Source organism: Neolamprologus brichardi, chromosome 8, assembly GCF_056152115.1.
Source record: "Neolamprologus brichardi isolate AB-2024 chromosome 8, ASM5615211v1, whole genome shotgun sequence".
Classification (NCBI taxonomy): domain Eukaryota; kingdom Metazoa; phylum Chordata; class Actinopteri; order Cichliformes; family Cichlidae; genus Neolamprologus; species Neolamprologus brichardi.
Window position 1 is genome coordinate 17,823,028 of NC_142111.1, and position 23,182 is coordinate 17,846,209.

At 40.2% G+C, this 23,182-nt stretch overlaps 2 protein-coding genes across 5 annotated transcripts in view; one reads left to right on the forward strand and one right to left on the reverse strand.

Moving 5' to 3' along the window:
- The window catches only part of dock1 (dedicator of cytokinesis 1), a 199,883-nt gene that overhangs the window by 92,658 nt on the left and 84,043 nt on the right, over nt 1-23,182 (forward strand). The window lies entirely within an intron of this gene.
- insyn2a (inhibitory synaptic factor 2A) overlaps nt 1-23,182 on the reverse strand; it is a 36,292-nt gene that overhangs the window by 4,612 nt on the left and 8,498 nt on the right. Inside the window, exons 2-4 of one of the 3 annotated variants that reach the window (XM_006791047.3) lie at nt 19,392-20,625; nt 12,674-12,745; nt 4,202-5,562 (exon numbers count right to left, since the gene is read on the reverse strand). In XM_006791047.3, coding sequence (XP_006791110.1) covers nt 5,553-5,562; nt 12,674-12,745; nt 19,392-20,620 — 1,311 coding nt within the window. In that variant the 5' untranslated portion in view covers nt 20,621-20,625 and the 3' untranslated portion in view covers nt 4,202-5,552. Of the gene's footprint in view, nt 1-4,201; nt 5,563-12,673; nt 12,746-19,391; nt 20,660-23,182 lie in introns of those variants that run through there. The other 2 variants (XM_006791046.3, XM_087844730.1) reach the window with 2 other exon arrangements.

The following is a 23,182-nucleotide window of genomic DNA, read 5'->3' on the forward strand; positions in this document are numbered from 1 at the left end:
GCGATACATAGTTAGATCATTATTAGTATTCAAGGTGAATTGCAATTGCACATTATTATCCGTATAGACTCTGAAAGTGCAGTCAAATAGTAATAAGTTCTTAAATCGAGTCTCTGTAGTAAAGTGACATTAATGGGGAGTTTTTTTATGAGGAGACATTCATGTGGAAATTTCTGACACATTTGAAAAAACAGTTAATCACCATTTAAACAATGCATATATATCTGTAAGCAATATATTTTAGCAAAAAAGGAGAAAAGGAAAAGCCTCTGTTATACAAAATGTAACATTTAACAATATTAAACATTTAAGCAAAACCTACTTTAAAAAAAAAAGTAGTTATTTTGGGCCAATATGTGTTTGACATGATCTAAAAAAAGATTTTGAGAAGGAAAACAGACAAGAACCTTTATATGATCTGTGGTTCCTGGTAGTACAAATGTTCTGGGCTGTGGTTATGAAAAGGAAATGAAGGTTAGTGGAATGGAGAAGTCAAAAAGCAGCTAGAATTTCATGAAAGTGTTATGGAGAGATTTGAAACGGATAAGAAAATTCTTGCACATTTTGCAAATACAGGAATTTGGAATGCGAGGATGGGAGATCTTTCAGCAGACTGATGTTTGACACTGGTGGATCGTAGTGCAGAATGCATTTAACTTCTGTCTCGGGTACTGTTTTGCAGACCTGTATCACATGTATTCAGTTCAATTTCAATTTTATTTGTATTGCACCAAACCACAACGACAGTCCCCTCAAGGCACTTTATATTGATATCCATTTTTTGAATGAAATATAAGAAAAAATCTTTCCTTAGAGTTCACCAACTTTATCTGACAACATAGTTTCACAGAGGAATTTACTTGTCCACACAAAAAAGTCAAACATTTCCTTTGCATGTCATTACTTTCTCCAATAATTACAAATATGAGCAACTCAAGTGAAGCAGACACTCAGAATTATATAATTCTTTGACTTGAGGCTTTTATATAAAAGGGAAAACGCAGCCACTTTGATCAATAAATCACTGGCTGCTAATTACACTGGTAAAAATCTATATCCGTGTTTCTGTATGAAATTAGTGGAAGTTTGTGTGCACAAATGATTACATGTGGAAACAGCTCCGTGTTGCAAGCAAATGCACTGGGGATACGTTTAAAGAAGGAGCGCATATATTTAAAGTCATTTAAACTGTCTTATGAACAAATTTACTCAAAAGGTCGGATCAATCCATGTTCGCAACCTTTGGATTTATTCAGATTTGTGCATAAACAGCTAAAAGGCGAGCTGAATCATTTGCAGTTCTTTGTTTTGCTCTGAGCCTTTATTGGAAAAAACAAAACAAAACAAAAAGAAAGAAAAAACGTGCAGGACCTGAACTAAATGTTTAGACCAGGACATAAAAAGACTGTTTCTTGTTTGGCTCACAATTACTTTTTGATGCTCAGATTTTATCCCTGAGGGATTTTATTCATCTCTGTAAAATCTCCAAAAAGATTTTGTACTTTGAACAGCCCGTGCCTTGATATTATTTTAGCTAGATTACACCTGCTCACATTGTTTGAACTTTTCCATGTCTGTCATACAGTTGGCCCAGAGCTTCAAAGTTGGCAGCTACCATTTAAAGAGTCCTCCTTCGAGGCCTCTTGGGCCTCAAATGGCTAGACCAGAGTAGATTTTAAAGTTTGCCAAGAATATTTCCTATATATGAATAGGGATGGGTACCGGTATCGGTTCTGACATAAACGGTAGTAACCAGACCGAAAAGCAGCGCACATTTCGGTGCTTTATTTTCCTGAGATGTCATACACTTTGAATTCTAGCCAATCATTTTACGTTTCCGAGGATAGTAGGCGGGTCCAGGTACGTACGTTCTTTTAGAGCAGAGCTACAGATTAAAAATGCCCAAGGCGAAGCAGTCCAAAGTCTGGCTGTACGTCACAGCAAAAGATGCAAACTCAGCAGCCTGCAACAAGTGCTATAAGGTGATACTGTGATACTGTGCAAAGGAGGTAACACCTCGAATTAGATGAAACACCTGGCGACGCATAGCGTTTTTTTTAAAAGCCGAAAAATGCGCCATATTTGATAGCTTGCTGCGAGACCTCACACCGAGCGCATCTACTGCGGGTGTGGTGCCTGTTATCGGACCTGGAGTTAGCAACATCCCCCAAAAACCCGAAGATGAGAGTCCTGGCCCCTAGCCCTGCCAGTGTAGCAGAAATGATGAGGATGATGATGGCAGCAGCAGCCGTTCTTCTCTGCGTGAGTAGCTTAATGTTGTTCGTGTGTAATTTACGTTGAGTAGGCTAACCACGTTATTAAATTAATGCATGTAAGGTGAACTAACAAACACCGTAGTAGTTACATGCGGCTGTCTTCTTGTTTGATGGCAGATACTCTCTTCACCCTGGCCAAAAAGGCTAAAATGACCAAAGAAAAAGTGGAAAACAGTTAAACATGAGAGGTTTTTGGACAAAGTTTGTGTTTTTTCCATTGATTAAGCACTGCTTCCAGCCAAGAATGATACCATATATGCCCTATAGCTGCAGAAAAGGCTAACATTGTTATCTTTTTACAAAAAAAAACAACAGCTGAACATGAGAGGTTTTTGGACCAATTTTGTGTTTTCCATTCTTTGAGCACCGGTTTGAGCACCGTTTAAGCACCGGCACCGTTTCAAAAGTACCGGTTTGGCACCGGTATCAGATAAAACCTAAACAATACCCATCCCTATATATGAATTTTAAGTGGTCATAACAGTTGTTTTATATTCATTCTGAAAAATTAGATTTTTATCCATTCATAAATTTGCATTTTTTTTTTGTTTTTAGATTTTTTTTTATTCCCTTAATGATTGATTTTATGTTTCATAAGAACAATCTGATTCTAGTTTAGCCCTTTTGTCTGGCCCAAGGGAAGGGAACTGCACATAGTTCCCAAATGTAGTTCATTTTGTCAAACTCTGACATGCATATAAAACAAAATGCATAGGCCACTAAATTAACAGGCTCTTGCAGCTCAGATAGAAGTGGCATAGATGTAATAAACGTGGGGTGACACCGATGAAGCAAAAATGTTGAGCATTTCCCTGCATGCTTTGCATGTCTTTAAAAACCTTTAGTTATTGCTGCGATAAAGGCACAGCAAAACAGATCTTGGGAGTTTTAGGGGAAGGGGGTGCTCTAGCTTAATGCTGTGTCATTTTCTGGGGATAAGTTTCTCCTTCTACACATACACATAATAATGCACATACACACACATACAGCAGCAGTGATAGGATTTTCCTTGCTCTTCAGCGTAAGCCTCTAATACTGCTGAGGCTGTTGTTGCTTCACATCCATGGCTACAGGTGATAGTCCTACATGGACATATAGCCATTTAACCTTATTAAAATGCCGATTATTATGCTGTATTGTTGGTACAATAATAAGAGTTAATTAATGCTCTTTATGGACACTGTACATTACATGTTGCACAGATCAAGATACTTATGTGCAGTAATCTTTGCTTTGTACAGCTGTTTCCATCTGGTTAAAGGTTGTGCTTCTAAATTCTAAACTTTAACACATGTAGATTGATTATTTTAACAATTTACAAGTAATCCATGAAAGCCAAATGCTCAGGTTTCAAATTTTTCTCTATTCTGGCTCTCTATGATGTCGTAGAACGTGGACGACCAGGTTGGGCAAGGTCATTTCAGCCCCACCACTCTGGCTGTAACCTGCCCCCTCTGAAAAACTATTCTTGTAGACCCCAAGAATAAAGAATCAAGTTGGAAATGACCATAATAAGTCAACCTTAACTTCCAGTTTCAGTCACATATTAAATAATGTAAATGCAGACTATATCTAAAACAGCAGTCCCCAACCTTTTTCGCGCCACGGAACAGTTTAATGTCAGACGGTATTTTCACAGACTGGCCTTTAAGGTGTCGCGGATAAATACAACAAAATAAACTGATACGACCAAGACAAAAACGGTGGTATTTTGTAAATAAAATAGTAAATGTGAATTCACTGTGTAATTGTGTAACTTTATTAGCAGCCTCCTCCTGAAATGCGCCAACAACATTGTGAGTAACATCCTCCTCTCTGCCAATTAATGCTCTCTGTTCGCTATGGTAACATGTAAATATTTAACATTAATTATAACACACTGGAAAAGACCAAGGGAAACAGAGTTAACGATAAAAACCCTGATAACCATAAATTTCACACACAAGCCTCAACTCTCGTGGCCCGGTACCAGACGACTAACGGACCAGTACCAGTCTGTGGCCCGGGTGTTGGGGACCGCTAATTTAAAGTCTTTGTAGTAGGGTTGGGTGATTCCATCCTCTCGTCCCCCTGTGGCATCGCTATTGGATGGCAGAGGAGGTTAAAGCACACCCATTGTGGTGGCTCTATTCATCTTCCATAATAACAGTATGTGGCCTCAAGGCAAAAAACCTCCAAATGAGCTAATGTGGAACATCTACATTGGGAATTTTTTCATCCAGTAAGAAGAAATGTTTATAAGTTGACTTAAAACACTGATTGATTTAGCTTTATCGTAATTAGTTAACCTAATGGACAGGTATCAGTTGAACAGCTAAAACAGTATTAACAGACTTTAATACTGAGACAAGACGGGAAGTTTAGGAGACGAATAAGTGTCTCTGCACTTTACAGTCTCGACGGTCACATTTGCACACATTTAAAAATCAAACCAGCAGTCACAAATATCCTGCTGTTGTCTCTCTTTTGATGATGACGATAGATCAGTGTAACCTCTCCACACAGACGCACATTAACTTCAAAGCTTGTAGAAGTCTGCGCGTGAATTGTGGATGCATAGCCACGCACGCCCAAGTAAGTCTGGGTTGCAGAAGTGCAACCAGAAACTATAATGAGGAAGTTTCCGTTTATTATACACCTCATAATAATTATATCAGTTTATTGCGTCAGTGGAGAAAAAGCACAAAAATCGCCTTGATCGACAAGCCGTCGTCAATAGTTTTGACCATCGCCATCCATAGACACAACACTACTTCATAAGTCTGTAGTCTTCTGATTTGACTGTGAACCTCAATGGAAGCTGAAACTAAATGAATGATCTTTGTTAGAAAACACCCCAACCACCCTGGATACGACCCAGTCAAACTTAAATGCCGTGAATGTGATTTTTTTTTTTTTTTTTTAAAAAGAGCGTTTGCACTGACGTATAAAGTCACATGATGCAGTACCAGTTGACAATATCAGCATAGAAACTAACAATGCTGTACTCAACATAGCTTATGAAGTATTTTCATTCCTTTTCAAGCCTGATATTTTTTTTTATTTTGTTTTTAAAGTTGAGTAATACACATAGTCAATGTAATGTGATCAGACTAATCCCCACAAACAGCATACATATTTGAACAATCAAAAGTTTTTGGTTAGTCATCCACGTAGCTGTGTGTTGTTACTTAGCCTTTGTGTGAAACTGAATCTGCGCAGCTCTCAGGAGCCAGGCGAATCATACAAAGTAGATGTAAAGTGCCCCGTGGCTTGGGAACAGCATAGCAAGGAAAATTAAATGTCACTGAAAAGAGAAAAAAAAATCAGCATAACTTCATTTGGAAAAAAAAGAGAGAAAAAAAGATAATCATCTCATCTTTGAAACCTACTCAAAAGGCCTTGTAATGAAAGATTTATTAGTCTCTACCCAGCCCAGTTATCAGCAATGCCTTATGAAAGTGTCATGGGCCCCCATGCGTCACTCCGCATTTGGACTTTTTGCTGAAAGCAAAAAGTGAGGCGTTGTTGGCATTTACTGTCCCCTATCTGCCACTCCCTGGAGGGGGTTGTTGGATCAGAACAAATTGAAGAAAGCACTTCGGACCTTGTCAGTCTTTAACCTCTGTCCCTCATTTGTTCCTCCTCTATCTTTGTCTTCCTCTCTTACTCCCATTCCTTCCTCTACATAAAGTATATATATATTTATATTGAAGATAGAAAAAGAATTTTGTCCAATTCCACGTACAATGAATAATCTCTCGTTTTAACTTATTCGTTGTTATACAAACCTCTCACCTGCCCTTTATCCGTCTGGGTCTTTATCTCTCGTTGTCTCTTTCATCCCCTCGCTGTTACACATTCTCACTCTGCCTTTCTTTTTGTTCCCCTTATCTTTTCTGGGTGTGAATGTGCTCTTCTTGACTGTCCTCACTGTCCCTTCACACTATCTGTCATACCGAGGATCACTCTTGTAGCTATGGTAACTGGCTTACCACCATGTTGGAAAACATCATTATGCTTGCAGAAAAAGAGATATCTTCCCCCAGCACTGCTGTGCGGTAGGACAGCCTCGCTGCTCAGTAATTTCCATATGTTCTAATGTAATCAGCTCTTCAGCCTTTAGTGACGCTTAATTGATTTTCATAGCCTTGCACAATAGATTGGATATTTGTCCTCCTTTTAAAAGCCCATTCCTTTGTTGATTTTTTTTTTTTGCTATCTTATTGCACTGCACAGTGTTATTCAAAGAATGTTTTACCATCAGATAGTCAGTTTAATGATCACTTGTAATGCTTTGCTTCAGAATTAATCGCAGGACTCGGAAGCTAATGAGAAAATTTAACTGTTGGGGAATATTTGTAGTCTGTTGTGAACAATGTAACTCGGTGATGGGGACCTCCCAAATCGACTTCCTTAATCACAACCACTTAAATCTATCTCTGTTTTTGATCAGCACATTAACCCATATAAAAGCAATGTGAGGAAAATGAGATTACAGGCTTTTTGCGTCAAGAAGCATCAGCGGAATGCATTTCGAATCCCGGCTTTTCCGCACCATCCTGTCTATCTGTGTCTTTTTATCCAGCTTCTTTCTGTGTTTGTCTTTCATGTAGGGCTGCCACGATTAGTCGACTAGTCACGATTACATCAACTATCAAAATCGTCGACGACTAATTTAATAGTCGACGCGTCGTTTGAAGCTTTGTAAGATCCCAAAAGACGCAGGAATAAGTAGTAGGATTTAAGAGTGTAATAACGGACTGAAACAGAAGATGGCAGCACTGCATGTACAAGGATGCCAGCTGCCGTTAAACCCCAAAGAAGAAGAAACTGTGTCCCAGAATTCATAGCGCGGCCCAGCTCAGTTTCCAACAATGGCGTCAGCTAGTTAGTTTTAATATTACTCGTATTATTCTTTCTCGGTCACAAAATAAACGTTTAACATATTTTCAGGCGAGAATGTAGCTGTGTAAACCTCAAATATCTGCTCAGTTTATCAAGACACCACATACAGTGGGGCAAAAAAGTATTTAGTCAGCCACCGATTGTGCAAGTTCCCCCACTTAAAATGATGACAGAGGTCAGTAATTTGCACCAGAGGTACACTTCAACTGTGAGAGACAGAATGTGAAAAAAAAATCCATGAATTCACATGGTAGGATTTGTAAAGAATTTATTCGTAAATCAGGGTGGAAAATAAGTATTTGGTCACCTCAAACAAGGAAAATCCCTGGCTCTCACAGACCTGTAACGTCTTCTGTAAGAAGCTTTTCTGTCCCCCACTCGTTACCTGTATGAATGGCACCTGTTTGACCTCATCATCTGTATAAAAGACACCTGTCCACAGCCTCAACCAGTCAGACTCCAAACTCCGCCATGGCCAAGACCAAAGAGCTTTCGAAGGACACCAGGAAAAGAATTGTAGACCTGCACCAGACTGGGAAGAGTGAATCTACAATAGGCAAGCAGCTTGGTGTGAAAAAATCAACTGTGGGAGCAATCATCAGAAAATGGAAGACATACAAGACCACTGATAATCTCCCTCGATCTGGGGCTCCACGCAAGATCTCATCCCGTGGGGTCAAAATGATCATGAGAACGGTGAGCAAAGATCCCAGAACCACACGGGGGGACCTGGTGAATGACCTGCAGAGAGCTGGGACCAAAGTAACAAAGGTCACCATCAGTAACACACTACAACGGCAGGGAATCAAATCCCGCAGTGCCAGACGTGTTCCGCTGCTGAAGCCAGTGCATGTCCAGGCCCGTCTGAAGTTTGCCAGAGAGCACATGGATGATACAGCAGAGGATTGGGAGAATGTCATGTGGTCAGATGAAACCAAAGTAGAACTTTTTGGTATAAACTCAACTCGTCGTGTTTGGAGGAAGAAGAATACTGAGTTGCATCCCAAGAACACCATACCTACTGTGAAGCATGGGGGTGGAAACATCATGCTATGGGGCTGTTTTTCTGCCAAGGGGACAGGACGACTGATCCGTGTTAAGAACAGAATGAATGGGGCCAAGTATCGTGAGATTTTGAGCCAAAACCTCCTTCCATCAGTGAGAACTTTGAAGATGAAACGAGGCTGGGTCTTCCAACATGACAATGATCCAAAACACACCGCCCGGGCAACAAAGGAGTGGCTCCGTAAGAAGCATTTGAAAGTCCTGGAGTGGCCTAGCCAGTCTCCAGACCTCAACCCCATAGAAAATCTGTGGCGGGAGTTGAAAGTCCGTGTTGCTCGGCGACAGCCCCAAAACATCACTGCTCTTGAGAAGATCTGCATGGAGGAATGGGCCAAAATACCAGCTACTGTGTGTGCAAACCTGGTAAAGACCTATAGTAAACGTTTGACCTCTGTTATTGCCAACAAAGGTTATGTTACAAAGTATTGAGTTGTATTTTTGTTATTGACCAAATACTTATTTTCCACCCTGATTTACGAATAAATTCTTTACAAATCCTACCATGTGAATTCATGGATTTTTTTTTCACATTCTGTCTCTCACAGTTGAAGTGTACCTCTGGTGCAAATTACTGACCTCTGTCATCATTTTAAGTGGGGGAACTTGCACAATCGGTGGCTGACTAAATACTTTTTTGCCCCACTGTATTTTCAAAAGCACTCCGACTTTTTCGGAGACGTCTGTTACCCACTAGCTTAATAGCTAGCCGGGGGCAAGGCTCACTAGATCCCGTGAGAACACCGGACTCCCGGCAAATCGTTTTCAAACCCACCGCCGTCTTTCGCTACTCAGGTTAAATATGACATATAAGTCACTTAGATAACTTAAAAATTTTATTGTTTGGCTTTTTTCAGTATTTTATTTGTTCCTGAGTAAATTGGTTGGGTTGAGATTAAAATTATAGTTTTTACACAGCTGAACAAACCTCAAGCAGACAGCTGATTATCAGAAGTGTGAGATGCTCGAGAATATACTCCGGTGTCCCGTTATATTTTAGATAGCAAGGAGTTTATTGAACTTCACCGAAACAATCTGCAAATTTCATTAAAGTTTAACAAACTATCGTCTTGTCTTTATTTTTAGTTAGCACATACCTTAAACACTTAAAGCTGTAAGCTAATGATAGTTATATAAGAGCAGATGCATGCTGGTGCAATAAGCTGTAAGTTTTACGTCCAGTGGATGCACAATCTGATTAGTTGACGATCAAAATAATCGTTTGTGGCAGCCCTACTCTCATGCTTACTCTCTAACCCACCCCCAAAACTCCTCCTCTCTCCTAACCCTTCTCAGTAACAGATGTTACGTCACTGTAATAGGCAAGACAGAATATTGTTTTTTTTTCTGCCTTTTTCCTCATTCTGTTTCAATGTCATGCACATTGTATTAAGCTTTGAATCCCCAAGTTCATTTGAAAACACACTGTTAGCTGTGTGGAGGAGATAACATATTCTGGAGAAAAAGTGAGATTGAGAAAGTTACTGAGGGAGGATGAAAGAGAGACCGACCGAGTTCAAGATGGTTAAAAACGAGGAAAGTGGGACCAGACAAGGACAAGACACTATAGCAGCTTTTGTATTCTGTTTGAAGTCCATGCCCATAGACTGCAGCATCATATTGATCTGGTGCTGTTGTTATGCTAAGGTTGGGTTGGATGATGCCAGATACTCTTGGACAAATTGATTACGTTGAAGAGTGCATGGCTTCTTACTTGGCGTTAAAATGATTTATGAATCCATATTTCCAACTCTAGCCTCGAGACCAGGTATATCACATTAACATTTAGGAGTTTACTGCAGCATCATGAGAAATCCTGATATCATAGACAACTATTCTTCCCATATACACAGTGTTCCTTCACGGCTCTGCCTCCTATCCTGTGTTCCTCCACCTCCAGAGAGGTTGTTTTCATGGAGATCTAAGTAATTAGATTGCCATTTAATCCCCCCGCCTGTGTGAATACAACTGCTATATTTGATTCTGTGTCTAATCAACACAATTTACCATGCCAAGCGAGTCTCTTAAAGAAGAACTCGGGTCAATTTAACAGATTTTAAACATCACACTTAAAAATTTTTGCCCTTCATCAAGCTAAAACCCTGCCAGACCCAGACAGGGTTTGTTAAAAATGAGCCTCCTGCGTTTATTTTTTATTTTTTATTGACAGATATTCTTCCAATATACAGTCTGTATTTTTCTGCACTTCCTCCGCAGGTGAAGAATTTCAGTCGATTGTGGCAAATCTAGGAAGCTGAATGTGGATATTTGACGTTAAAGACAGTTGTCAGTCTTTCTGCAAGATCAACACCTGCAAAATCAGAGGGAAAATCTGACCTTACTTTGTGTCAACTTTATAGAACAATCAGTTTTTCTTTGGGCTTTTTTAGTATTGAAAATCTCCATACGCATGCTATTTTGAACAACTCACTCGTATGTATAATTGGCTCATATTCAAATGGCTACGCTTAATCATAGCTTTTATTGCAACTTGCATTTGCATATTTAATATCTTCGGTGGGAATTGAGGTCACGTTGATATACACACCAGGAGCTACATTTACAGAAGCCTAAAATTTTAATTATAGTTGGTTTAAAAGTGCAAACAGAATAAAAATACCCAATCTGAACACTGCAATCAAATTAAACAATTGTCATTTCAATTTTTTTTTTAAAAAAGAGGAATTTTTCACGTTTGCACCTGTCAGCACATCACTGATTAAATTGGCCGCATCTAAACACCAGAGCATTAGAAATCACATTGATGTGATGACTTTAGTAAGAAAAAACAAATAAAAACAAAAGTGTGCATGTAACCAAGCAACATAGGAAAGGTAATTTTTTCTAAGAGCCTTACAGTGAAATTGCTTTTATTTGTTAAAATTAAGCATTTTGCTACACAGTTTGTTGCTCGCAGATTGAGAGCAAAGGTTAGCAAACATCTTTGTGGTCTGGTCTTAGGAATGGAAAGTGGAGAAAGAGCCTATGTTAGAGGGAACAGGGGTGCCTATTCTCCTTGGCCAAAGCTCTGCATTGACACTGTACATATTAACTATATATAAGAGCGAAATCTCATCTCAGGAGTCAGTTCTATTTCATTCATTTTTTAAACCATTGCCTATTAATTAGTTCTGTCTTGTGTCCTTCAAATTCTTTGCCATCAGTCAGCTCAAATCACCCCATCGTTCTGTCATTGAATTGTTGTTAAAGCACCGTTCTTGTTGTCAACCCTGCGGCTATGCAGAGGACCTGCTGGGATCCTAAAATATTTTACGTTACAATGCACCCTTCCTGATCTCACACATCAGAGGGAACAGAGTTATGCCCCGCTTCTTGATTTTCAGGAGCCGATTGAAGTATAGCCAGAGGCTTATCAGTTATTGAGAGCAGTAGATAGAAAATGATTATAAATGGCTTCTCAGAGGAGAAAAGTAGACTGAGTAGAACAGCAGTGACCACTGAAAACACTTTTATTGATTGCCTCTCACCCACCTACTTTTTAAATCTCCTTTCTTTTTCCATCTCTTCCCCATCTCGCTCGTTTTGACCGTTGGCAGCTTACTTCTTGTAATCACCAAAAACAAAAACAGCCAAGCTGTATGCGCATACGCAATTTAACGTTGTGTCTTGCCATTCTAACTGTGAGTAAAGAGCCTTCATGGCGGTCATACTGAGCGTGTAAGAACATGGTACAAGCTTGACTTAATTGTCATGCCCTACAAGGACTCACGTAGACTTAATAAATGAAATTTAGCAGCAATCTCAGTTCGGTAGGGCACTGCGTCTTTGGAATTTATTTCAAAGTTGGGCTTTGATTAAGTATTGCAATAACTTTTAGCTGGCTTGTTGTGAGTTTGTGTATAGGGATTCATGATTCTTAGAGGCTATATCTGAGAACCACCGCTGAATTTAGCATTTTTGTATTAGAATTAGATATTCTGAAACCACCAACAGAGCAACTAAGCATTGTTTAACATACAAGCATAGTGCCTCCAAATTAAGTTCAAAAGAAGATACTTTCTCGCCTGGTTGACTTTAGACACGTATATTAGTTTTCAAATAAATTGAACTTTACATTTAAGTCATTCAGATTTTTAGTTGGCTTGGAAACAGCGCACTGTGATGATATTTCATGATGTGTGGACGGTAATTAATTTCACCTTTTGCAACCCTGTGCTCACACGCTCCATTGCATTTATCCCCTCTACTCAGTGAATGAAGCAGTGTGAAGGGACAGTATGAGAATCAGAAGAAGACGTATAGCTTAATGGACAGCGTCGCGTGTAAATGTCACATGTCCCCATGCGCTCATTAGCAGCATTCACATTAGTAATAGCCCTTCCCCCTCCTCTCTGTGGTGTCTCTTTTCCACCTGTTCACTTTCCCTCAAGGAGAAAGAGCAGGGCGCATTTGGATCATCGTGTCTTTGAAGAGGAATGGCTACTAACCTGTAAATAATGCATGCGCTGTTCCGGCATGTGTCACAGTTGGCCGTGTCCTGTCCGGTTCGATAGGAGAGTCTGCGGGGAAGATAAGAGTCGTGAATGAGTAATTACAGGACTTGTTAGGCTGCTCCCTCACACCTTTCTTTCTCATCTTATTTGTCATCCCTCGTTAGCGAGAGCGTAGTAAATGAGGGTGATGATGAGGAGTCACACTGCCCTCCTGACTGGCCCGTGCCTGGTAGCCAGGGCACGGTGTCAGCCATTACTTGTGGTTGACTGATTAGTAGTCAGATAAAGCTAAAGGGTACACAAGGTCAGTTTGTGGCCTGCGTTTAAAAAGGATTTTCGTTATAGACTTGTTTCAGGATTGTTGCAATACCTTCCAATTATATTGGAGTTTTTCATGAAGTAATAACAAAAGTACTGTTGGGCTGTAACACTGCATTAGTGTAATTATCATTTAATCGGCTGATTATTTTATGTACATTGTGATAGAAACACGTATTTAAACTCCTAATATATCAAACAGCGTTTATAACCCAAATGGTTCTTGGCTAATAAATTAAGTAATCTGTAGTCAGTTTTTATCAAAATGAATAAAGGTTTTTAACACAAAAATGTTTTTTTTAACTGGGTCTTTATTACTTTTTAATGCTGAATTGATGAGCTCCTCCTACGTTGAACGCTAACCCTTTTTACTCACACGAAAGAAATCCCTTCATTGATTAATCCTTTCTGTGGAGCATATTTTTGTAAAGCAAACAATCTGAGTTATAACCTGAAAGTAACAGAATCGTTTAGGTCCTCTAAGGAGATGAAATTGGACAATTTTGGTTGAGAATGCGACCCATTGACGTTTTATAGTTTGCCTCAATTTTATAGGCTAAAAACTAAAGTACTGTATTATATGATGTGCTTTATGTTGTTATCAGATGTTTTAACGACATAAAACAGGAAATGCTGATTAAAGATTATTTTCTAAAGGTTAACTGATATGCCTGAATTAAGAGCTTCAGTAAGCTTAAAGGATTTCTCTGGCATCTGGAAATGTGAGTAGAGTATTGATTTCAATGGTGTTCTTGTAATTGATGACTTAATAGAATGGATGCAACTTTGGATTTTACCAACACTATTGACAAGAAGGCAATTCTGTGGGTGGTTTTATGGTAATTAAACTTCTGCATCAGAAGAAGCAGTTTGTAAAAGTCTTGAAACATTGCTCATTTCTTTAGATTCTGGGTAGAAAAGGGTAAAACATTGCAGGAATGAATTGAAAGATGTGCAAACATATAGGGAACTATATAAGGCAACAGCCGAGATTGTACAATTCTAACAAGCCTGGAAGTCAATAACTTAGTATGTCCACCTTTATTCTTCTAACACAGCCTGAACTCTCTTCGGCAAGTTTTCCTGTAATTTCTTTAGTAGTCTTTGGGAGTAATTCTGCAGGTTACTTGAAGGACGTTCAAAGATCTTCTTTGTTGGCTTCCTTTTGTTCTCTACTCTTTCAAAGTGATGCGACACTGTTTCAGTAATGTTGAGATCTGGGGAGGTCAGTTATTGACTGATAGGGTTTTGTTGTGTGCTTTTCTATTCTGGTATGCTTTAACTGCATTGGCAGCGTGTTTGGGCTGATGGTTATGATGAAAAATTAAGATCTAGATTTCCACAATTTTTTAGCCAGATCCCCAGCATCACTGGCATGTTTTACAGATGGCTTTAGAGAATCCGTGTTAAGACCTTTGTCCTCCGTACCTAATGATCTAACCATTAGGTCATTAGGACTTTTTCTTAAGGACATGACTTTCAAATTAAAAAAAAAAAAAAAATTAGGTTCAAGGACTTCCACTTCTTCTTTTATTCTCCATTTTTTACAGTTTCCTTTAATCTCTTAAGGGCACTCAGCGCACCATACAGATGTATGTGATGATATATGACATAAGTCTTCGGCAAATATAAGGTCTGTTTTTGTGTAGACACAACACTGGATCATCCCTTGGGTTAAAGGCCTCTTTTATCCTTGAATGTTCCACAGGCCAGCATTCAGTAGCTTAGCAAGCAAAACATTGCTCTAAAAATGGAAAGTAGTCATGTGTAACCATTGGACTGAAAATGAATGGAAAAGCAGCCAAAGAAAAACTTTGAAAGATCTTCGGAAACCCTGAAGAACTATTCCGCGATATTACTTTTAAAAATGACAAGAATACCAGGCTCCATAGAAGCAAAATAGAAATAAACGAGCAGAGGTTCAAGACTTTTGCACAGTTCTGTTTTCCACATAGAGATGCCATGCATAATTTTTAATAGCTGTGCTTTTCTTCATCAATCACTGGCAGGTATTTGTATGTCATCACGCATATTAGATACCACTCTCCTGCTAGCCAAAACGGCTTATTTGGGTTATATCAGTGCCAGCATCAATAACGCCGTGGTACACAGGCATGTAACCTTTGAAACACAGTTTAAAACTTGCTTACCAGTGGATCAGGTATTTTTATCTGTCAAGGTTTTGAGATGTCTAAGGTTTCTCTCTTCACCCTTTCTGTTAGAGCTCATCCCAGTGATGAACAGCTGCACATTTTTCCAGACAAAAAAAGGCCTTTGTTACTCAGTTTAATCAATAAAGCATATGAAAACAGAGAGACTGCTCAGAGTGGGGTCTGTGGATTAGTCTCAGTAATGGGGGCACTGTTTCTGGAGAGAGATGTTGCTTTTGAACTTTCAACAGTATTGTTTTGTCAAGTAACACATCAGCTAAATACCAATAGAGATTAGCGAGAAGATGTTTTCTATTCTTTGTGAGGTTTATTTAGATGTGATGATGCTTTCACAGACAGTCAGTTACACATGTCTGGTTTCTCAAGTGAACCTCAATGTAAAAGCCACTGTGCTCCATTCCTCATACTTCTAATGGCCAACTTTTGCTTTTCATCCTCAGCTTTCATCTTTGCAGTAGAATAGCCGTTTTTCATTTCTCTCACTACTACTTTTGCCAGGCTACCCACAGGCTGCGGCACCAATAAAAATTATACCCCTACCATAAATTTCCCCTCCTTATCTACTGCACTGCTTTCTGCGCTGTGTGCTCTGACAGGTATATTGGAGGTGTTGACATCAATATTGTTATTTAAGACTGTACCAGACTCGGGAAATGGGATGGATGCAGTGATACAAGATTTACGTTTACATGTTTACATTTGCAATTGGGATTACTTGTAATAATAGGCTTGGAAGTGCAGTGCAGTGCATTGCAGTGAGGAAGACCACAGCCACACTCGCTTTTCGCAAGACGAGTCAATCAATAAACAACTGATGGGTTACATTGTCAACTGAATTGTGGTCTTTGAACGACTCCCCTATTTTCTGTCTTTCTCTAACCCTCATGCTGTCTAGGTCTCTTTCCCCCTCAATCTTTCATAACTCCTCACCCCTCTCACACTGAGTTGATAGGAGAAAATAAGAGAGTAGAGCTCATTTCGGCACGCTTCCCTGGGGACGCGAAGCCAAAAGTGCCATTAACAGTATATTTACACACCTCCCTCGATTTTGCTACTAGGTGAAGTCTCCCAAATGTCACCGAGTGGGTGGGATTCCAGGGGCATAAAAACATGCACACATACACAGTGCTAATAGACACACTAGCAACAAGTCCCCATGAGTGTGATTAATTGGGTCTGGGCTGCCAGCACTATCTGATGATACAGCATTATTCCCAAGCTTTGTGTTCTAGGGTCCAGCCAATGATGTACTCTAGAATCCTTCCCACTGTCACGCTCTATGCTCTGGGCAAGACTGTAGTCGAGGGACAAGTGTCTGTGTGTGTTTGTGCTTTTCAGAGTGTTCCCTTTTTGTAATAGCTTCTCATCCCCAGTCTCGTCAGACTTTATAGTCTCAAGTTTTTAGTGGTTTTCTTCTCTAACTGTCTCAATTTTTGTTAATAGCAAAGTCGAAGAAGTCATTTTCAATGCTGAGGGACTGGAATTGCTATTCCAATATATAGTTTTTTGGAGGAAGTAACACTTTTGATGGGAATAAAACCACTCCAGTTGAAACATCAGTAGCAAAAGAGAAGCTACAAAAAAGGGTTAACTTTCATATTCACCAAAGGATAAAAGTCATCAAGCCAATAGGAAAAAAACAAAACAAAAAAGCCTTCTATGTCTTTCTTTCAAGAAATATGTTGTTTTGCAAATTGTAGTTTCTTTAAGATCACTGCTAGATTTTAAGGCACATAGAAGGCTTTGATGTCTGCCATGTTCTTGGGTTGATGGAAAGCTCTGTGCCCACCTGCTGCCTGCTGCACTCTCCGCCTCTTGAACTCACTGGGGAGAGCAGCAGGCAGACTTTTGTAGCTTCTCTTTAAGAAGTAAACAGTGATTTTTCTACTGTGCTTTTGGTTTAAGATTTGCACTAACAAGACCCTCAGAGGATGCTGTCATGCGATATATTTCTGTAAATGTAATGTACATCGCAGATTGTTGTTATCTGGAAGGTCCTGGCTGCACATGGGAAAGATGGTGCTGACTCTTGGCTTCAAACTCGCTCCAATACAGCTGGTGACATCACACCTCAATATAGTTACATTTCAGTTTGGGGCATCCAATCAGAGGAGTCTAATAATTTGATTGAGTTTGTGATGAATTTGTTTTGATGTGAAACTGCCAAGCAGTTCGAATCCACCACCACTATGTTTTTCTCTGCTTGCTGCTTTTTTCACGATAAAATCTGAAACTCATCAGGTTATATGTAGTTTTGTTCTATTTTGTAACTGTATCCTTCTTTTCTTCCTCCTAGACTTTTGTCTTTTGCACCCCTATTTTCTTTCTCCTGATGTCACACAGATCAGGAGAAACAAAAGATTTTTTGCATGAGCATCACAGCCACTGTAGACATGCACACATAGTGATTAATGCAATAGTTATAAGTTATATGACTTAATATAAGATGCAATTCACCTATAGCCTATGGGCAGTCCTATTGCTTGTGTCAGTGACATTTACATAGGGGGTAAGTGAAGCTAATGTAGTGTGAAAAAAGTGACCTTTGAAATACAGAAATACTGTATTTACAGGACAAAGATGACTATGCTTGAATAGATAAATAGAAGTTCACTTAGCCTTGGATGGATTACATGGGGCTTACACTGCTCGCTGGCTTTAGCTTAATGTAGGAAGCACAATGTGAAAACACAGTGTCTTTGTGTATGTGAACAGATGGTGCCATTAAAGAGTGCTCACTTATTTTTGTCTATGAAAAGCTTCTCCTCTCCTTACCTCCCCACTTCCCACCTGCCACTTTAGACACATCTGATAAGTCAGATGTGCTCGGCAACACATTGAAAGTAGTGTCCCGAACTATGTCACGCGTGTGCTAACTTTTTCAATCGCATTTTTCTAAGTTTGCCAACTAGGAGATTAAAGTTGCATTGTGCAAGACTGAAGGAAGATAATTGCCTTGTTAGAGGGTTGCAAATGCTACGTGTTGTGTTTGAAGTTGAAATTGAGAATTGTTTTCTTACACTTGGAAGTACTTGTACTTGTGTCCTCCTTGTTTATAAGCTTGACAGGTGCGTTTTGGATATGTTGATTACATGGGGTTTCTCACTCCATGCCGTAACACGGCTACTGGTCAAAACAGATAGGGATCTGGGTGCCGAGCCCCAGCAATTCTCCCAACAAATTGCCCATTTTGTTTGCCTCGTCCGTTTAGATAGCATCAAACCCACTGAAATAGAGGATTGTCTATCTGCAACCCTTTTGTATATACTCAGTATTTTTTGGACAGTAAATGGCTTTTTCACAGGCTGTGGCTTTTTCACATGCCTTGGACTTTTCTAGATAAACTTATAGTCTGCTGCTGGATAAAGCCAATCGTTAAATTTTGCGTTTAGTATTTTCCTTAAGTAATAAACAATCTTAAATTTAATGCCATTCTGTAATTTGATGCCCTGCTTAGAATAATATTCATGTCTTGAGCATTTTAGTGTTAAATTACTCAATTAAAAACTGAGAGAGCATTGCTTAGCACTGGGTTTGTGAATGAAGGTGACATACACAATAGCAACGTGTGATTTAAAGCATGTACGTAATGCAGCAGCTGCACTATATCTAAGGAAAATTGTCACAAAAGGGCATTGCACTGTAATAGCACTACAGGGCACATCCAAGTGAAAGCCACATCACCACAGCTACAGTGATGCTCTTTTGGTGCCTCAGTCAAGGCTCTGCTGAGCAGCTGTCACACTTATAAGATTTTTACTGTAATAAAGAAATAATGTGTCACACCAACATTGTATTTTTGTTGTTGATACTGAATCATGAACGTGTTATGTTTCTCTGGTTTTGTAATATATTCTTCTCTGTTTTTATCTGTAGATTTATAGCATTCCTTTGTGGCTAACATAAGACCCGCATCAGTGTACGTTAAGTAGACAACTCTTGCTAAACCAATCAATAGATGCTTTTGTTGTTTGTTTTTCTGTGTTGCGTGTTTTGTAATACATCTGTAGTTCCATAATTCAGCCATGGTTGGCCACTGGGTCATTTTCAGTGCTAAATCGATCTTTGGCCTTCTAGCATAAAATTAGTTCTGCTCAGTTCTGTACAGTCAGTGTTACCAATTTACATTCTGGGGAAGAGCCTTGGCGTGGGACCGGTACTGTGCATCTGCGGCAGGGAGAAATAATCGTGCATCTGTACACGATTCGAGTGAGATGGCTTACCCTTCTCTGTGGGCCTCTCCTTTTTCCAGTTCCTGGATGACCCCCAGCAGCACCTTGATGGTCTCTTGGCTGGAGCTGATGAGATTTTCCATGGCCTGGAGCTGTGCTTTAACGTCCCCGTCCTGATTCATAGGCACTATTTGCTTACAGGCTTCCTGCGTTTGGTCGGTTGGTGTTCCATCAGCCTCACCGCCTATGCAGGGTGACAGAGGTTCCTCCATGCCCCGTATAGGCCGGGCAGATAACTGCCCCGTGTGGCACTGTGCCTGTGTTTTACAGCCTCCACGGGATCGTGGTAACGTCTCACTCGACAGCCCGTTGAGCTGCAGGCCTTTCTTTCGCTTGCTCCGTACAGATGGACTGTCCAGGCACTCCACCTGGGTGAGGGAGTTCCAGGCGATGGGGCCCGTAACCTTGGAGGCCCTGTCCGGCAGGGTTCGGGATGAGCCCTCCTCCAGATTGAGCAGCTGCCTCTTGGCCGAGCGGTCTGTGTCGGCCTCCCTGTGTTGTAATCCTGTTCTGGCTCTGGAAGGTATGCTGCAGAGCTGGTACTCTGCCTGTGCTCCAGCTCCGCTTCCTCTCGGTGTGTCTGCAAGGCAGTCTGTGTCTGCAGTGCAAGTGAGCAGCAGAGCATCAGAGCACAGGCCATCAGGTGCAGTGTGCTGCTCCACTGTGGCAATGCACTCATTAGTATGGAGCAGAGCCCTGGTCCTCAGGACTCCGCTCCCCCCACAGGCCCCCTCCTCCTCCTCATCTAAACCCTGCTCAGGTGCCTTAGACTGCTTCACCTCCATGATAAAACCGTTATTCTGACCTTTATAAGTTTCCACAGCCGCCACATGCTTAAAGGTATGTCCTTTTTTGCGTTCGAAGGGAAACGTCTGATACCGTTTCTTCAGGTCCGGTGACGTCTGAACACCTGTGCTCCTCGTGACGTTAGGAATCGATCTGCGTGCAGGGACAGTCATGTATTTGCGGTATGCCACTTTGTATGACATTGGTTTGCCACTTTTCCCCGCTGCCTGCAACTCCGCCTCTCTTTGCTCGTTCTGCGCCTCGCAGATGTCCTTGAAACGCACTTGCAAGGCCTTGTTTCTCTTCCTCACCTGTCGATTGGCTTCCAGGGAATACTTTACCCCCAGCGCCAGCGAAGCGGAGGGCACGGGCGCTGCCTCCGAGTCAGACTCTGAGTTGGTGAGCATGCATTTGCCACCCTCCTTGCTCACCATGTTTCCTGAGAGGCATAGAGGAGAAACACTGTTAATCATCAGTAATGAGGGGCTTAGACAAAGACCCTTGCCTGACTATTACATCCCACTCGATAAAACACACATTCTCTCTTAGCTTAGGGAGAAGGGAGGAAACAGTGTAATTAAATAGAGCTAAAGGTATATGATTAAAAAAAAAGCTTTTATCAGACACTTCACATTAAAATGAAACAAATAGACATTTTCAGTGAATATCTTTGAAAAGTTGAGGTTGATATTTGATATGCTTTCTTTTCTTTTAGAGCTAAAGGTGCCGCTTAAACTATGGAAGTCCGTTTTTCATATGCATGTACCGCAGATTTCGTTCCCTTTTTATTTATTTTTTTATTGCCCGATTTCATGGCTCTTTTATGCTTGGCAGTTATTTACCGTTTATTTACTGAATCACAACTCAGTTTAGGATGTAAGGGTTCCCCAAAAACTATCCTATCAAATTTCCATGATACATTTAATTGCCTCTGTGAAACTAATAACTGCAGTTTTAAAATAATTTTCCTTCGTTTATCATTGTCAGTTAAAGTGTCTTTCATAACGACTTCCTCCTTTTCCTACCCCACTTTCTACATTTATGAGTTATTTGCGTTCGCCTTTTGGGTTGGTTATCAATCACCGAGCTTACAATATATAAGGATGATGTCTGATTTTCCTTTCCGTGGTTTATTAGCTTCAGCATGGTTCTTCACTGCCTCACCTTTCCTGCTCAAAGTTAATAATTAATTCCCTGAATATGAAAAGTAGTCTCTTTTCTGACTTAACTGAGAAAATGTTAAGAAAAACATGAGGTTGACATCTGCAAACAGACAACTCTTTGTCAGAACGCTGTACAACAAGCCTCTGAGGAGAAACAAGCGGAGATAACGAATTATCTTTCCTTAGTACCACAGGTATGGTAGTGGGATCGTGACTCTGCAGTGTGCCTCTGAGGCTCTGACAGAAATATATTTCACCTTCTGCCTCCCCATTTACAATAAGGAAACGCTCCACGCACTCATATAGATGCTGAATCAGATAGGCCAATTATCCTTCTCAGCTTATCTGCCATGACTGTTCTCTGTCACCAGCAAACGACTTCCTATTTCAAACCTGTCTGTTTACTTAGCTGGGAGCTACAGAACCGTTTTCTTTTTTTTCCCCCATCACTGTCTTCTTCGCCATCATCTATCACTCCGTAATATTAAGTTAGCACGCTGGGTCTCTGGCTCCATTAGGCGACACCTATTTTTTACTGTCTCACCTAACATCTAGCTTAAGAGTCTTGTCTACAGACATTAGTCAGTGGCATATGTAAAAGTGTTATAATCATTCAGTCATATTCTGCAAAAAGTGCCTCATCCTCAGTTGCTTTTTCCTGCAATGAGAATGAGAATTTAGTTTAGCTGTGAATTATATGTTACCCGTTACATCCTTTGTTTACCGGATATGTCACGCCATATGGTATAATTGTCATTATCATAGGCTTTTCTCATAAAAGAAGCTGATTTTGATCGAAACAGACAGATTGACACTCTTCCCTTGAAAACTGGTTAACCCTCCTCCAGTTGTGTAATTGGGGAAGTGAGAGCAGCATGCACACATAGACAGGGTTGAGATGAGATGCTTTCTCCTGTGCAAACAGATGTCTGTTTGATTCTCAGCAGATGGGTAATTACTGATGTGACCAAGTGACCAGGGAATACAATCTAATGCAGTTTTTTGTTGAAAATGTATAAAAGCCCAACACGGGGCGTGTTGGTAAACTACAAAAATCCTCCGCTGTTAAGATACACTTTCCACTTTAACAGGGGTATTTAGTGAGTAGCTTTTATTTACTGTGCATCCTTCAAGAGCGGATGTTATAAAATACTCCACAGCAAAAGACTAAAAAGCAAGTAAGAGACAGCAAAAGATAATAAATGCAGACAACTGGATAAAAATGTAAGGCGGGGGGGATGCAGGATGTGAGAGAGCGATAGTTCTCCCTGCCCTTCACGCAAAGGCAGAGCGGGATTGCCTCATAATTCTCCGTCGTCAAGAGCAGAATGTCAAAGGTCATCGATACTACAATTTTAGCCCCAGTGTCCCTTTTAAGAAAGGATTTCTGTAACCCTTCACATAGAAGGCTTTAAATATACATTTTGGTGCCGCTGCATATAACCTGAACCATAAAAACATTAGATTTAAACTGTAGCCAAAACTAATGATTGAGAGATTAAGGATATGCAGCCAACGTGATGGGCTGAGGAAATTTAGAAACTATAACCTTAAACGTTTGTACGCTTCTGGCTTTATTAAAAAAAGAAGAAAAAATGCGATAATTAAAGATGATTGCAGAAGAAAACCACTGCAATTAGTTCTTAGTAGCTCTGTTATACATGCAGGAACCTGGGCATATTTGTTTTATTAATTAAAAATGAATTCTCACTTGAACCCAGTGAAGGGAAGGAAAATTAGGGATGATGTGCGAGTGTCAGGTTTTTTGTTTTGATTTTGTTTTCCATTCTGGACCAACCAATGTACGCGTGAAATGAGCTGCAATAATCAAGA